The sequence below is a fragment of the Lissotriton vulgaris genome, chromosome 2_1 (genome assembly GCF_964263255.1).
Source record: "Lissotriton vulgaris chromosome 2_1, aLisVul1.2, whole genome shotgun sequence".
Classification (NCBI taxonomy): Eukaryota; Metazoa; Chordata; class Amphibia; order Caudata; family Salamandridae; genus Lissotriton; species Lissotriton vulgaris.
In genome coordinates this window covers 624,993,419-625,011,160 of record NC_141687.1, presented here as the reverse complement: position 1 = coordinate 625,011,160, position 17,742 = coordinate 624,993,419, and the positions used below count along the sequence as shown (strand labels likewise).

Here is a 17,742-nt window from a genome sequence, read left to right as displayed (position 1 = left end):
GATTATATGGGGGCATATCTCCTGGAATGTCTCACTTTTATATTCCACAGAGGGTTAATTTCTCCATTCCCAGTAAGTTCCAGATCTTATGGAGCCAGTTTGTGTTGTCCGGAACCCGGTTTCTACCCTAAAGAGTACGAATATCCTGATGTGCAGCATATAATGCAAAGGAAAGTTGTTAGCCTTTCAATTATATCAATGGGAATGATTGCCTTTCAGGCAATCCTGATATTGTATAGGCTGGGAAACGCAAATTTGCGTGTCAAAGGTCTTATCAATATCGTCTAAGACATACCCCAAATATAGAGTTAGTTTGGGGCAATTCTACAAGAGGTGAAGGAATGTCCCAGTGTCTCCACACTTTCTCTCCAACAAACCTAGTTCAGTTCTGGGTATCACCTGTGGGTTTGGGCTGGAGTTTGATACGCACATGTTCCAATCTTGGTCATGCTCTTTTTGATTCAGCCATTTCTTGTCTTATGTTGGGTTCGATATAAAACATGATTCCAATTCTTACTTGTAAGAGTGAGCCCTAGTTCTCTACCCCAGCGGTTCTGACCAGCATATTTCTCCTTCAGGGAGGGTTGCATTGACAAGGAGTACTTTTCAGAAAGTAAGCATTTATCAATATCCTTTAATAAAATCCACAAATTATTTCAAGAAAATGACTAACCATCACAGCAAAGTTTGAATTGTTAACTATGTTTAGAACAGCCAATTTGATAAAATAACTGAACAACATGTTTGCCATTCTGGGGTAGAGCAACTATTTTCAGGGGGCTGTGTAGCAGAAAAAAGTTTGGGGGCCACTGCTCCTCCCCCAAGTGTGCAATTTCTTGCTGCTCATGTTGATGTTAGAGGGTGCACAACTGCAGCAGTAGCAGCCAAACGTGTGCTGGCAGAAGAAACCAGAGTGCACTTGTGTTCCACTGGTTTTTCTTGGCAAACATCCTCTGCATGAGTTCTTGTTCCTTGTTTTCTCAGACAGCCCATCAACTCACAGCAAGCAGCCTCGGGTCCGTGCTCACGCACTGGTTCTCCCTGTTGCTGGATTCCGCCAGTAGAGGCTAACCGGTGAGTGTGGAGGTGGCAGCGGGGATCCAGAGTAGGGAGTTGGGGCCAGGGCCGGACTGACCGTAGCAGGTACCGGAAATTTCCACAGTGAGTCGGAGGGGTGGGGGGCGGTTGTGTGGCAGTGGGAGCTGGTTTTGCAGCAGTGCTGCAATATCGGCCCCCTGTAACAAAATAAACGGCCCCCTGTAACAAAATAAAAGCATCAGCGGTACTCGCAACTAGAGCGTCTCAATGCCAATTCCTTCTTTTTCACAGAGTATTCAAGCACTTTAATCTCACTTGGCAAACAGAACATAAGTTTCTCCAGTTTAAGTCTGCCATTTTTTTCTCTAAAATTTCTCTATCTCTATTAATTCTTTAGGTAGCAATCATTTTGCTTTGTGTACATACAGTCCTGATGATGACCTCAGTTGAATGAAAGTCGAAACGCTGTCGACAAAAATCCGCAGATTTCATTAATGACATGACTTTGTAAAAACAATACTGGGGTAATTGAAATTCATGCATAATATCTGCTGATTAATACCCATTTGCTGCTTTCACGTTTTTCACCTGTGTTGTTCACGGTTACTTCACAAGCACTATGTGTTCACCATGCACTCAATACACACAAATTATTTCAAGCTCTTGTCAAATATTCTGAAAATATAATGGTGTATGCTTTTTCTAGTGCCATATTGTCCTTTTTGTATTATAGTTAAGTTATTCATAATTAATCAATTAGTTTAATGCTACCTTGTGAGACATTATTGTATGATACCATATCATACCCAGGTCTCAATTGGTTTTACAGGTTTCTCTTGCTGTTCTTACTATCTTAAATGGGAGAAGCCGTCCGCCGGGGGACTACGTTCATGTTTCAGAAGCTTTGCATATTATCTAGGGTATCCTAAAATCTTTCCTAAAATTATTGGGAAAAAACCTAAAATTCAGATCATGTTTTAGAATCCTTAAGTGCAATCCTCTCGGCAATATCCAATAACAACATTAGGGCGGGTCATTTTAAAGGCTCCTCCACAATTGTCGTCCTTATTAGGAGTTACTGTTCTTATGTGAGCAAGGACAAAAGTGACAATAATAACATAGTCCAATTGGGTAAATGCCGTAAGAAAAAAAACAGCTTAATAGTGTCCAAATGTACTCTCTTTGGAATATTTTTTCCCTGATGACTGCTACAATGGATGCTTAGTAAGCAATTCAGTTCAGTCTTATAACAAAGCACAATCGCTACCACAAATGTTGCCAAAATGTGGGGCAAAGAAAAAAGGTACTTTAGATTTTGAGGGGATTTTTTAAAATGGCAATAAAGGAACAGGTTTAAGTCCAGGATCCAAGCACAGCTGAGTTTCCCTCAAAGAAGCACAAAATCAAGAAGAAAAAGTTAAGCAATCGTCTCGAAAAAAACAAAGAGGTGAATTTGGTTTCCACCCAAAAATGGATTTTGTAATATTGAGTCTCTAGTAACCAGTTTCATTATGAGGCCTCCTGTACCTAAGCAACGGAGGGAGACAGTAGTGGCTAAAAGGCCAATGGTACTCGTAAAGACTGGGTCAATTGAAAGAATTACCAGTGATAATCTGAATCCATTAGTGGCACATTTTAAACCTGAAATAGCACCTTAGGCTATGACTGCTCAGAACTCAGAGATTATGATTTCCAGACATTCCATTGCTAAACTCCTCAATCAAATAGGCTACTAATAGAGAACAAGCATCAAACAAATGTCTAGGATGAATCTTATTTCTAGATACATTTTTGTTTTTTGTTTCCAGGGGATGTTTTGCCTTTAAATAGGTCAAAAGTTTGAAGTTACTAAATTTATTTCCATCATTGTAATTCCTTTCATCTAAAGAGATACATGGGGTGCTCTTTCCCGATAAGCGAGACCTTTTACATTGTAGAGTGATTTTTTGGTTCGATCTTATCTTCTAAATCATCTTAGGGAACATGGATTTTTCAGAAAGAACGACTACAATGCATTTCTGTTAAAACGGCCGAACCAGTCTTTATAAAAGAAACAGCATAAAGCGTCAAAGAAATTTGGTGGGCTGGTCTCGGATATACTGGAAGGTGGAACAGAGAATTTCTCTGAAAAACTGCAATTACTCAAACTCATTCAATTATGGGGGAACTTTCAGCATCCAAAAGACGAATACAAAATTTAGAGCAAAATACAGATGTCTAGATAGTCAATTCTGACCATTTATGGCTGTGACTTCATGGTTTTTTAAACAGTAACAAACGCCATGTTCACTGTTGTCACTTTAGTTAACAACCAAATATCATTAGGATCAAGAAATATGGCCGGGCTGGAGAAGTTGAAAATAAAACTCTTGAGAGCACCAAAGTCACCTATCTTCAAGAAACATGGGTATTGCTGACTTTGAGTAGACTCCTACAATGTTTTCCATTGTCCAGCCACCAATGCTGAGTGTGGTCATGTGAAAGGGGGAGGGTTACCATTCTCCTGAGGACTACATTGGATTGTATTAACCTACGTATCCCATGTGCTAATAGTTATGTAAAATGTTTGAGGACTGATTTTACATTCACCAAGGAACCAAACGTTTCTTCTTTTTACTCATTATGAACACATATTCCCCCTGGTCAGCAATGCAATGATATTTTTAGTAAACGTGTTTGAATTTATTAATGGAAAAAAGCCCTGAGATTCTTTGGTCATGCAAAAATGTTATAGTTCTATGGGTAAAAGATTTTTTAACTATTTACTTAATATTTATAATAGAAATATTCCTCCAATTCTTACATATGCACTAGAATGCATTCCTATATCGCCTTGGCATTTTTGTAGACTCATATGAAAGTAAGACTTTATGTAAATTTCTGAGTTTGTGTATGGTGATCCTTGTTCAGATTCTCAGATTAGAGTTTGGTGTATCCAATGCCTGTGTGTGCCCTGGCAAATGTAATCTGTGTGGCTACAAGCTATATTACATGGGACAGCTGGATCCATACATTCTTTACTCCTCTCCTGTTTTGACACTAGACTGGCTAAGGTCATGACTTCTCACACAAATGTACATTTTACTTTAGAGACTTTCAGTAGTAGTAAGGATGTTTTAAAACGTTCATCTCCAGGTCACTTTTTCTTAAAGTCCAAAGTTAGAAATTATGCTTTCTCGAGATATAAGACAATGTGTCAACTTGAAATTGTATAGAAATGTTATCTCTGGGAATAGTTTTGCTGTGCCTAACCATACGTTTTTTTCAATAAAATCTCCCATATGTGAATGGAAAAGCATCCTCTTAACACTCTAAAAGCAAGCTGGAATCGTCAATTACAAAACTCTGAATCACGCAATTTATGTAGATTTGATACCTAAAATCTATTCCACATTTCCGAGTGATATTAGAAATTGTTTTATATGTATCCTTCAATAGTGAATTTAATATATCAACTCACAAAGAATTGTTGCATTTTACTTCACATGCTTGTTCCCCACAGATTTGTTGTAGGATATTTAATTTTTTTAGGAGCTTTTACCTGTGTTTTAAAAATAAAATTAGCATTATGTTTGGATATTGATGTGACAGAAGGTGGTGATGGGCTGTTGTAATAAATGATTGCTCCTGTATTACATTGTTGAACGCAGCTTGGTGTGGCATGATCCAGCAAGAAGTACATGGAAGTAGTGATTGCGCGCAGCTGGGCACAAAGCTCCACTTTGCATGAGAGAGTTTTACTAGAGCAGTTGGGGCATTTTGCGGCTGCCGCAGACGTAACAAGTCCAGGGCGGTGGGAAGAATGGGGCCTAAAGCGGCTGGCACAGAGACCTATGATCAACAAGAATTTGCAATGTAATAGGTCTCGCATTACTGAAAGTTTGAGCAATCGGCATTGCTAATAATAATGCTTCGTCATTAGCTCAAACTTTCAGTAATAAGATAGCTATTGCATCGCAAATCAATCACAGTATCAGCGCTTTAGCTTTAAACATCTTAAGCTAAAGCGTGGGTGCTGCAACTGCTTCAAAAGTAAAGAAATAGACAAAAACAGATGGGGTCCTTTTTGCGACACAGAGGGGTAGGATGGAAGGCTCAGTGCAGTACTCAGGGCCACTATCTATCTATGAGCTAGCCCTAGGGGATTGGCATGGAGGTGTCTTCTGAGTCAGATTGAACCAAGCTACTACAAAAAGGTGTGATTCAAGACCGTGATGGCAGACTGGAATGTTTGGAGTATGGTTAAGAAGTAGCTGTGCGTCAAACGATATAATTGGTATACCCTATTGTGGTAATCCCCAGTATTACGGGCAATATTCCAGAATGGGATATGTAAGCAGTGGGAGTACGTTGGGTAGGCTGGGGGACCTCTTCTTGGGGGAGGGAGGGGGGGGCGGTGTGGCAGCTATGCCTGTTTAGTGATCTGTAGCAGGATTTTGGACTGGAAGTTAGGACTTTCTTTAAATATCGGCAGGTCAGGGATTGCCTGAATAAGATAAAGGAAGGAGCGATCTTGATTGAGAGAATCCCCCTTCTAGATATAGTCCAGCTTCCAGGCAGTAAGATCGGTCAGATTTATAGAATCCGGATTGATATGGTACTGGACGACCGAAAAACATGAGGCAAGGTGGGTGGGGAAACTAGGGGAGTGAGTTGTAGATTTACGGGCCTCAACTGGAATCAGGAAAATACTTCTAATGTCTAGCTTAAGCTCTCCCACAAAAGAGAGAGTTACCCAGATAGACCAAAAAGGACCGGGAAGTACAAAGTGATAACAAAAAATGTTTCCTTTCAGTGTTATTCAATACTAATGTGATAATCAAAACAATATGCAATGAACCAAAGAAAATCTAATTATAAAAAATATGTAGCAACACGCAGAATCATATCCTTCATTTATTATTTTATATAAGGTCACAGAATTGGATTTTGGTATGATTCTAGACACTTAGTTTGATGCAGGTAAAAACATATATATATATGTAGATAATAATACAAAGATAAAAATTCAACGTAAAAATATCTCATTACAGTAAAGTAATTTCTTCAATATTACATTCAGTACTGTCCCCCTTTCTAAACTAATACATCACATATAGAGAATTATTGCATTACAGTTCATATAATTTAAAACAAAACAAAAAACTTGATCCTTGTGTCAACGCGTTTCGGTGTGACTTTTTCCTTTAAAACACCTTCCTCAGGACTGAACATTTAAAAACATCGTAACTTCATAAAATAAATCCTCTTCAATTGCTAGAGGTTCAGGTGGTTAATCCTGTAATAGTATCTCAAGCTTCCATCTCAATATGGACAGGTCTATTTAATCATAGAGGGTCTTTATCTTAATGCCCGCTTAAGATTGCTGCTTCCTTTTTGTTTAGCCTTTATCCCTTCAATTTGACAGCTGATGTTGTTTATTCCCTTTAATGGGGGTACTGTCCTTCACATAAATTTCCTTTTATTGGATAGTCTCAGCTATAAACGTGGGGTTTATTAATTTACCCTAGGTAATTCTACAGCTGCCACGCAATACACTTTAGGACGAGACTCAGCCCTCTGTCGACGTGTGGCGTCTGTCGACTCAGGGGTTCTACGCAGTCAGGGATACAATACATTTTTTGTTATCACTTACCTTAAGATCTCAACATTATCAAACCCTGTTTTACCTTTATTACACACCCGCTGAGCTGTTCAGTTGGGGCAAGAGGGACAATGGAGCAGTGCCCTCGCTATGGGATGGGGCCAGTTGACATGGCTCATATGTTTTATGGCTGTGGGAGGGTACAGTCTTAGAAGGAGGGTATTGGAGCCTTCTGAAAGAAGCTGTTTGGAATTGATAGCCATATCAGTCCAGCCTTGATGCTGGTCGGCTATAATAAGGGCCTTGCTGGAGATTGGGATCAGCTTTACTTTGCTTTTATTTTCATGGCGATAGCACACCTATTGATAGCAACAGCATGGAAAAGTGCATGGCCTCCTACTCTACAACTATGGTTTGGGGGCTTGTATAATTTGGAGAAGGATTTGTATTATTGTAAGAGGAGGGGGGCGAGAAGGCGGGATGAAGGATCTGGTCTCCCTTGATAGATTGGATTGCAGACAATCTGTGCCTTGATGATTGGCCAGGGGTTGATCCAGCTGCTATGGGGAGTAGAATGATTATATATTGGGCCGTGTTTTAGTGTATATGATTATTGAATCTTAAGGTATTGACAAAGGCTATTCTGGTATGAATTGATTTCAATGAACTTGCTACCTAACTGATTAATGTTGATCTGGCTGGATTTGCCAAGGGTTAGATGATAACACTCTTCTCTTTTCTTTCTTACTCTCTCTTTCCTTGTCTGAGGTTAAATGATATTGAATATTTGACAATTGAGATGATTTTTTTTTCCGCGGCATTAATTAACTGGATTGATTGGCCTTTCTTTTAAGAATGATGAGCTGGATTCCTTAGGTATTTATTGTTCCTTTTTGGAAATAAAAATAAATATTTTTAAAAAATGAAGTTCTTGAGAAAAAATATGCAAACAATTTTTCTCTCTGGCAATAAATTACTGAAGTAAAGCACTTCTTGTTCATCTGAGACACATGGTATACCAGGCAGCTCTCAGTTGAGCGGCTGCACACTGTGTGTGCTTTGCAGGGGTATGCCTAACTGGCACTAAAGTCTATTTATGAAGGACCTATATCCATTGGGCCAGAAAATTCCTCCTTGACCAGGGCCGGACTGGCCGTAACGGGCTCCAGGCGTTTTACTGGTGGGCCAGAGCGGTGGGGGCCGGTTTTGTGCCCAGGGAAAGAGGGGGGACTTATTTTGTTACTGGAGGCCGGTTTTGCAACAGTGCTGCAACATCGGCTCCCTGTAACAAAAGCGGGAGCGGTGCTTCTCACTAGCACTGCTATGCTCCTGGGGCCGGTCGAGCAGCAATCTGCCAGGTCTGGTTGCCATTCCCAGTCTGGCCCTGGCCTTGAACGCCAACAGTGATGAGCATCGTGGACTCCTTCTTGGAGGGGTGCATTTTTCACCTTTTTCAACAGAGCGTGGTGGACCTTAATCAGGAAAGCTAAAAAAGTTTTCTCTCAGGCTAAAGGCAGACTCCTTTGTGGAAACCAGAACATTATCTTTTTGCATCCTGGAGATCCGACGATAATCACATTTCTGAGAAAGCCATTCACAAAGAATTAAATGCACGATTAGAAGTCTGCAAGGGTTCATGAAGGATTCAACTGAGTTAACCAGAATGTCTAGGTCTATTCTACAAAGCAGAATCTGCATTCTATCAGAACGCCTTGTATTAAATATCCAATAGCAACATTCTCAGGAGTGCACTGGAGATGGTAAACATTCTTCCAATTCATAAGAAACCCAGGCCATCATCTGCTGGAGAACGGACACGAACTCTGCAGTGTTACTGTACAGATGGAAATGGGTCTTCTAGACCCTATTTGTGAAGTAACTTATGTTCTTCTGTTTCAGAACCTTCTGGCTCGCTCTGCAAACTTGCAAATGGTCTCCGAGTTTCTTACTTTGATCTCAGGCCTGCGAGAGCAAGAATGAGTGTTCCCTGAAAAGTGCATTACTGATGCCAAGATAGCATCCTCAACACAACATTCTCCGAAAACTGAAACCCTTGCTTTCCCCTTTGTGGAAGGGTACACTGCCTCGGCGGTTCTTGCTGTTACGCCAAAATACTAAGCGCACATCCTTACTGCCTAAAGCACATCTTCCACATTAAGACTCAAAACTGTTTTTTGCCACTAACAATCGTTTGAAGGTTGAACTGTCAATCATTCGCAGGATGTGCTTGCTGCTGCGCTCTAGGGGCTGGGTCACTAAAGTCCACTTGTCTGTCTCGAAGTTTAAAATGATGGGCTTCAACCACAGGCAGGTGCATGAGATTACCTTATATTGTCATCTGGTGCTACATCGTTTCTTACACCCCGTGATTAAACTGTACGTTTCCTGCCTGGCCTCGTGCGCATGAGAGGAAGTTGTTTAACGTCTCTCCAACTTCCTGAGAAGGCTCTCATGTGAATCTTTAAAGGCTGAAGATACAAAAGTATTCTTAAATATAAATACCTTTTCTTTTGCAGCATGAAACTACAATAGTTTTACACACCGGGCAGTTTTCCAGCAGTCTGGAATTTGAAGATGGGTGCAAGGGTCAAGTTCTGTTAAACACACCTAAGTACCTCTTGCCTCACCTGTGTGCTTTTTCTTGTCAAAACACAAACACAGGATTCGCTCGCATTGATGTGAACTGGATTCAAAGTTTCCACCATGCGTATGTCATGTAAGACTAGGTTCTCAAAAAAGCTGTTGTTGCACCCTTAGTGGTGGTATCTTGTTGGGGGTAATATTCTCTTCAGATTTGCAAAGGAAGTTCCAAGAAAGTTCCAATTACTGGGATTCTGAGCAGGAACCCAGTGTGCAAAGTCTGTTAAGTGCTGCAGATTAGCTCACAAATGTTGAATATAGAGTCATCTGTTTTATTACTTCACCAATATGGTATTGCAAATTGTGATCATGCTTTGTGGCTTAGTCTTGCCCTTCTGTATTTGAAATTATTAACACCGTATTAAAACGATGTTCTCCTCAACAATGATACTACTGTCATTGGCTTTAGTACTCCCATCCCGGTTTCTGAGAGGCTCAAACCCATGGGCTTCATATTGAAAGCGCGCTCGCTCATTGGCTTAGTGTTCCACTGCTTTCCACTCTCCCGTGTGTTCCAGTCAGAAGCATGGGTGGGCTCCCCGAATTTTTTGAGTGATGCTAAACATTATATAACATTAAAGTACTAGACCTATTGTGCCCATGCCGGCCTAATGAAGACCACTGTCGGTGATTACGTGTTTTATCAGTGACATCAAAAGAAATGCAGATACCAATACCTCAACCATCTTTTCAATCATGTATTCGTTAAGTGTGGCTATGATTCTGAATCTGGTTACCCACTGCAATGAAACAGCAACAGTGGGAAGCTGGAGTTCCCTCCCATGGTTGCTACGTCTTAAAGAAACTCCAGGCTGCTCTGACAGCTCTCAGTGAGGCTTTTAGTGCTGGGCGGGCTCTCTGGCCCGGAGAACAGCAAGCACAGCACCGGCTATGGCGAGGGAGGGAGGGCACAGCACCGGGCTATGGAGCGGGAGGGAGGACACAGCACCGGGCTATGGAGCGGGAGGGAGGACACAGCACCGGGCTATGGAGCGGGAGGGAGGACACAGCACCGGCTATGGAGCGGGAGGGAGGGCACAGCACCGGCTATGGAGAGGGAGGGAGGGCACAGCACGGGGCTATGGAGAGGGAGGGAACAGCACCGGGCTATGGAGAGGGAGGGAGGGCACAGCACCGGCTATGGCGAGGGAGGGAGGGCACAGCACCGGGCTATGGAGCGGGAGGGAGGACACAGCACCGGGCTATGGAGCGGGAGGGAGGACACAGCACCGGGCTATGGAGCGGGAGGGAGGACACAGCACCGGCTATGGAGCGGGAGGGAGGGCACAGCACCGGCTATGGAGCGGGAGGGAGGGCACAGCACGGGGCTATGGAGAGGGAGGGAGGGCACAGCACGGGGCTATGGAGAGGGAGGGAACAGCACCGGGCTATGGAGAGGGAGGGAGGGCACAGCACGGGGCTATGGAGAGGGAGGGAACAGCACCGGGCTATGGAGAGGGAGGGAGGGCACAGCACCGGGCTAAGCAGAGGGAGGGAGGGCACAGCACCGGGCTATGAAGTGGGAGGGAGGGAGGGCACAGCACCGGGCTATGGAGCGGGAGGGAGGACACAGCACCGGCTATGGAGCGGGAGGGAGGGCACAGCACGGGGCTATGGAGAGGGAGGGAGGGCACAGCACGGGGCTATGGAGAGGGAGGGAGGGCACAGCTGGAGGCAGGCAGTTAGTAGACCAGTACTTTTTTTTAGTATGGGGGTGGGGTGGTAATGTTAAGGGTGGTGTGGTGGGTGGCTAAATAACAGGTTTATCTTTTGGAGGCGGGGTTAGGGAGTGTGATTACAAGAGGGTGGTGGGGTGGGTGGCAGGACACCAGTTGTTCCACGGAGCAGGGGTCTACAGCCGGTGAGGTGTGTAACCCCAGGGACTCTTCTACCCTTGCATGCATGGCTGTTGACAGCAGAGACAAATGATTTCAGTGGGTCATACATAACATAACATTGTATATAAGTAACAGTTAAGGGGGTGTTTTGCACCTTGCGCTCTTGTCATCTACTTAAAGGTACTAAGTACGCCCAAGTTAAAAATATCCCCGCTGTTCACTGATACCCATCTATCATTTTACACAACCTGGTTGCTTTCAGTTGGTAATTGGATGCAAAATGTGTGCATTTTCTGTTTACACTGGTTGCAAATGCAAATAGATCCTTGTGTGGTGTGCTGCATTCCCAAATGTGTCCTGATCTGGTTCCTGCTTGCGCTAACCTTTTGTATCTGTGTGTTGTTTGCTTTCTACACTTGGTACCTTCTGTTCAGTGAGAATGATGTTTCTCACCATTGGCCAACTACCAAATGCTGTGTAGTTATGTGGGGGCTCGGTTTCCTATTTCAGCATGTGGTTGTACTGTCTGCGGGAATGATCTCTATACTGTATGCCCTCGGTTTATGTCAGACTGAAAATATTAAAGTGAATGGGCCAATGTCCTGAGATCCAAAACAAATTTCAGTGCTTAGTTTACCAAATAAAGAAGTGCATAGACCTAACCTATTTTTTTAGAAGCCTGCTGTTAATTCTTCTGAATGGCAAGACTGCAGATTACGAAGGCTGCCTAGTCTGCACTTCACCTCGTACCTCTCTCTTCCATGATCTGACACTTCCTGCCTCTAATTCATTATTACAGGTTCATTTTCATCCCTGCATCCTCCTTTTGTCGCTGTTTATCTTCCTTGCTCTTCACCCTCCTTTCTATCTCTTGCTCTGGGTCAAAGTTTGAGGATGAAAAATAGGACTTTGGTCTCCAACAATGACCACCACGCACCAACACTAGTAACTGAGGGCAGAAATTAAGCACTGCAGTTGGGACTACATTTGTCTATCTGCCTGGCATGGTCGAGACCATTACGTGAGCCTCTCAGCCCATAAGGATTGTCCGTAAGGACTGGATTGTCCGTAAGGACTGGACCACGCTGAAGCCCCTACTGTTCAGCATCTGTGAACATTCTTACTTGCAATAGACTGTGCTTTGTCTGCCAATGTCAGGACTTCTCTGCCCTGGTTATTAAACCCACTAGGTGGTTATAATCCTCCTGAACTGTTAAGGATTATGTCTGGAGCCCCTTTCAGAGGTCCTGGGTGTAAGTACGTTCAGTAGCTGACGAATTATAATGTCAGTGCCAATCTCAGGTATTCCTCAACTCCCCACTGCCAGAGAGTAGACATCAGGTCAAAGTTTTTCCAGTGTCCTCCCAACAGACAGAAATATTATAATCTTGCGAATTTAAGAAGGATAACAAGCTGGGAAAATGAAGGACAACAGGTGGTGCAATAGAGAAAGCATAGTAGTGAAGGGGGAATCTCCGGAAGAGCCTGAGTTTCAGGGAGAAGAAAGAACCTGCTGTGATGCTAGTAAGAAGAACCATATTCTGGAAGTTGCACGGAAGGATCGATTTTTTAATCCTGGCCTTCTGTAACATCCAGAACTAGAGCTGGGCTCTGCCCAGACCACCAACAAATGAGAAGCCCATCCTAAAAACAGTCAGATGCTTTCGGTCAGTCAGCGCAGTGAAGAGAATTCACACAACAGCAGACACCAGCAGAGAACCTTCTTAAAAGGGACTCAGGGATGTAGAAGAGAGGTGTAGGAGAGACAGCGCGGGAAAGGGAGAAGAGAGATCTAATTGCTCTCAGTCTAGTCTGAGAACGACGCAATTAATCAGTCCCAGGCAGAAACAGTGGGACTCGCGCCTGTCCAAGTCGCTTGTCCACATATCTGTGATGCTCATGTCCACAAGTGGAGGTAAAGGAGGTCAAACATAACATAACATTGTATATAAGTAACCAACGCAAAAGGGCTTTTCTCCTGAGCAGGACCTTGAGGTCACTAGGAACTCACCTTGATGAGATGCTTGTTGACCCACTTGGTGAACGTCTTCTTCTGCACGCGGTCTCGTTCATCTGCAGATAGAGAGGGTTGATATTTTTAATCAGGCATCGAGAGAGAAAGCAATTACACACAATGCTGCATCAAAATTCCTCTGCACCCGAAGCTACCTTCGAACTGTGAAAAGTTTGTTGTTTAAATATTGAGTCTCGTATATAGACTGCAGTCTTTACTCTCTCACAGATGGTCACTGTGTGGCCAAAGCCCACTAGAGCCAGCCAGACCTGTACACCCCTTGTTCTCTTATGTCGATCTACTCCCTAAATCCATATCCCTGCCCTTAGAAGAGTTAATAGGAAGGCCACTGCAACTATGTGCAAAGAGAGACTCAATTATGCAGCAAATGAAGTAAAATATGCAGAAAGGAAAGAAATGATGTGGTTTTTAATTGCATTAAAAGCAAATTATGTGGCAAACTGTTGCATTATTTAATTTAACATTTTAACACACTGACAAAGAAGTGATCTTAATGAACAAATGTATACACATTCAGCAGATCCCATAAAATATTGTATTCGTTAAAAATGAATATTGTCCCTTTAAACAGGCTTGAGTGCGTGAAACAAGTTGCATAAAACGTATGCAGTGTTGCACTGTGCAGAAAGCACGCCTACATGTACACTGTGCCGGTGATATGAGGTTGGCCTCGTCTATCCAGTGCACCCAGTTATGCTCTAAAACTTGTCTTCGGCTTCGGATTGTTCTGTGATCACATTGCAGGGCCTCTGAGAAAACTACTTTTCAATTAGAAACAACCATGCAGAAAAATAGTGCACATTTCATATATTGAGCATCTCTGTGTTTCATTAGGGAGTACTTTAAGGTTGTTAAATTAGTGCCATTTCTTTTAGATTCTTTTAAACTCTTTGCATCCTCTTGAACTAATGGCTGAGTTTGCATCAATGTTGAAACAGCACCTGTCATAACAAAGTCGTTTTTCTTCCCATCCTGTTTGATTGATGTGTAAGTGGTTCGGATTTTTGATTCCTGCGGCTAAACAAATGACTTTCACCCAGTTCATCCCTTTGGTAGGATTACATTTTCAGGGCAAAAGTGTAATTTCGTTACAAGTCTGAACACAGAAATCAACAGAGGAGAGTTGACCAATAAGCTCTGGAAAGTGTCAGGCCCAGCACTACAAAAATACACATTCATTGCAATAACTTTGTATCCCTTTATGGTACAAAAAACACACTTTGTGCTACAAGCTGCAAACCTACACGGAAAAACATGTTTTCTTTCGTTGGACCTGGCGCACTGACAATTTCTGGTGGCCCTGGGGCGTCATGTACAAGGCTACTCTCTTCTGGCAGCGAAGCTGTGGCACTCTGCTGGCTGAAGGCAAGAGCAGGGCCGAGGAGAAATGCTGGGATGCTGTCAGGAACTGGCACTTTCCCAAGCAGCCACGTGCACGCGGATACCCCCGGGTTAACCTCCGTTGCATTCTAGCGCCAAGAAGCCATTCAGACACCAGACGCGCACCTTACTAAACAAACTTCTCATCAGAGGACCCTTGTAGGATTTCACAAATGCCCTCTACGCCGCGCCCTCATCCAGGGTCAGAGAACTGGAAAAGAGCAGAGACAAAACCATTCCAGCCAGGAAGGGGAGAGTGGTGAAGGGGAGGGCCTAAAGCGCTGCACAGCCAGGGTGGGCCTTAGCACTGGTACAGGACCATGCCCGGGAGTCTTGATAGCTATTGCATGCCTAGACGGGGGGCTGCATCGTTCTGGGTTCTTTGTGTGTGCATGGGTTGTTATGCCTTAGACTGATCCTGGTTTTGTTGGAGCTGGATGTGCAGGTGTGAGGTGTGTATGGTTTAGGCCTGGTCAGAACAGTCAGTCAGGCCCTGGACAGACTGCCACGACATCACTGCCAGGACTATCTACAAGGCTGCACTCAGACACTATCACCAGCAAATAAGGACACCAAGAAAAAAGCACTAGTGGACTGCACCAAAGGATGCTCCAACAGCAGTAAGGAGACCTTCTCAGTCGTTAAGGATTTCACCTCGCTCTCGGCCATGGTCAACAACATTGCTGCCTCCCAAAAACCTAACTTCTTCCACAGCAAAATCGCAAACATCTACAGAAACTTTGCACAGCAAACCAACCCTAGAGAACTCATTGCTAACCTACCCACAACTAATCGAGACGGCCACCTGAGCAAATGGACAACCCTCATCAGAAATGGTACAGTCGCAATCATGTGGACCTTCCACTCAGGGGGCCCCAATGGACCCACGCCTCCACCATCTCTACAACCTGGGAACATCACCAATCAGCACCATCCTGACCCACATCATCAAAACCTCCACCAATGACATTCGAATCACCCTGGACCGAGGAGAAATAGAGGCCCTCATCCTGCTTGACCTCTTCGTGGCGTTACAACATTGTCTCCCATAACACCCTCATCATAAGACTTCACGAGATTGGCATCTGCTCTCAAATTGGATCTGTTCCAACCGCATTAGAAGAACCTAAAGTGTCAGGCTGAAACACTTCACATCAAAGACCAAGAAACTGATATGCGGGTTCCACAGGGATCGTTCCTCAGCCCCACCCTTTTCAGCACATACAGGACATCAATCACAAACATCGATCACAATACATCGTTGTCATCTCTTACGCCAATGACACCTAACTCCTCCTCTCCCTGACGGACAGGACAACCACGACCAGAACCAACTTCACCACTGAAAGACCATGGTAGCAGACTGGATGCAAACCAACTGCCTGAAGCTAAACTCCGACAAGACAGAAGTACTGGTCTTCGGCAGCAAGACCTCCTCACAGGACTGCACATGGAGGCTGTTGGAGCTAGGACCATCACCCACAACCACAGACGCGCAAGAAATCTAGAGATTATCCTAGATGACAAGCACAACACGACGAGTCAAGTCAATTCAGTGTAGACCTCCTGCTTCCACCTCCTACGTATGCTGCGAAAGATCTTCAAATGTTTGCCTCAGAAAACCAGATGGACCGTCACACAAGAATTCATCACCTGCAGGCTGGACAACTTAAACACTCTCTGCGCCGAATGTCCAAACAACTTCTACACAAACTCCAGACCATCGAGAACACTGCTTCTTGACCCATACTTGACCTTCATGCTGCACCCACACAACACCACACCGCAGAAAGATTCACTGGCTCCCCATTCACAAGCGCAGCCAATATAAACTTTTCTCACACACATATAAAAAGCCCTACACCACACATGACCAGAATACCTGAACAGCTGCATACAATTTCACCAACCCTACCTATGCCTCACACACACACACATTCCCGCATCCAAAAACCAAAACTGGAGGTCACTCATTCTCCGACATCACTCCCAAGATATGAACAGCGGTGGCCTCTCCATTAGGGTGGAGGTGCGATGACCCCCCTGCCACTATCCTCAAATAAAATGATAATAAAACCGGTTTTATTATCGTTTTATTTTAATCCCCTGGACCTGCCCCCCAGGACTCTGCCGAGACTTGGGGGCAGGTGCAAGGGGATGACACTGCTGCTGGGGGAGTGTGGTTCACTCCCTTCACTGTGCATGTGGAGCTCTCTCCAGCCTGAGTGCGTTGCTGTGGTTGGAGAGAGCAGGCACAGGCTCCCAGTCTGCCTGGGAGCACAAGTTGCCAACGGTCAGGCCAATCCAGACGCTGCATTCATGCAGTCTGGGAGCCTGAGCCCAGAAGCAGGAAGAGTTTGATGCGGTGGGAGATAGCTGCAGTTAGGTAAGTCTTTTAATTTTTTTTTTTATCCCCAAACCCCCCACCCGCCTCCCTCCCTCCCTCTCTCCTCCGGCCTGCCCTGCCACTTTGGCATGGGACAGGCCGCTACTGGACATGGACACATCAGAGGCTCCTCCTTACTTCTCGTGTTTCGTAAGAAGCTGAAGACCTGGATCTTTGTGTACGTAGGGCCACGCACAAACACCTGCCCAAGCCCCTGGTACTCTCTTGGGTGATTAGTGTGCCTTACAAATCAACATAACACAAGTAATAAGTGGCTGAGATGAATTCAAGCTTTCCACCCATCACTTTTGTCATGTTCCTCATCACATCTATATATATATTATGGCATGTGCACAGAGGCAGCATTCCCTCATTTGAAAGGGGCCGTGCCTCCATGCAAATGAGTGTATACCCCCTGGTGATCGCTCAGTCACTATTACAGAAAGGGCGGCAAAATGTAGATGCAGCTCTTCCTGCAGTGAGTGACTATCACCAGCGTGCAGTGCGATCTATGTCCACTTGTGAACAGCAGGTTGTGTTGTCACCTGTACTGTAAAAATCGGACCGGCTGTGTTGGTTCACCTTTCGCTAAACTGCTTAGGCATTAGTTCGCAGTTGACCTGGGGCAGTACATTATCCGTTATCTGCAGCACAGACCAGAGAATTTTGCCCAATACATAATATGGCCCCTGGTTGGTAATGCCAGCTTCTGATCCGAAGTGGCAGCTGTACTGCTTTCTGTTCTCTGAAAAGTTGCTACCTTGCCCTCAGCCGCGTGCTGCCGACACCTTATTAGAGACCTGAAGGTGATTTGCGCTATATAATGGTCATATAACGTAGC

At 44.2% G+C, this 17,742-nt stretch overlaps 1 protein-coding gene across 4 annotated transcripts in view; it reads right to left on the bottom strand.

Moving 5' to 3' along the window:
- MACF1 (microtubule actin crosslinking factor 1) overlaps positions 1-17,742 on the bottom strand; it is a 1,022,862-nt gene that overhangs the window by 771,055 nt on the left and 234,065 nt on the right. For all 4 annotated transcript variants that reach the window (XM_086955743.1, XM_086955745.1, XM_086955746.1 and 1 more), the window contains exon 2: positions 13,112-13,173. In XM_086955743.1, coding sequence (XP_086811869.1) covers positions 13,112-13,173 — 62 coding nt within the window. The remainder of the gene's footprint in view (positions 1-13,111; positions 13,174-17,742) is intronic.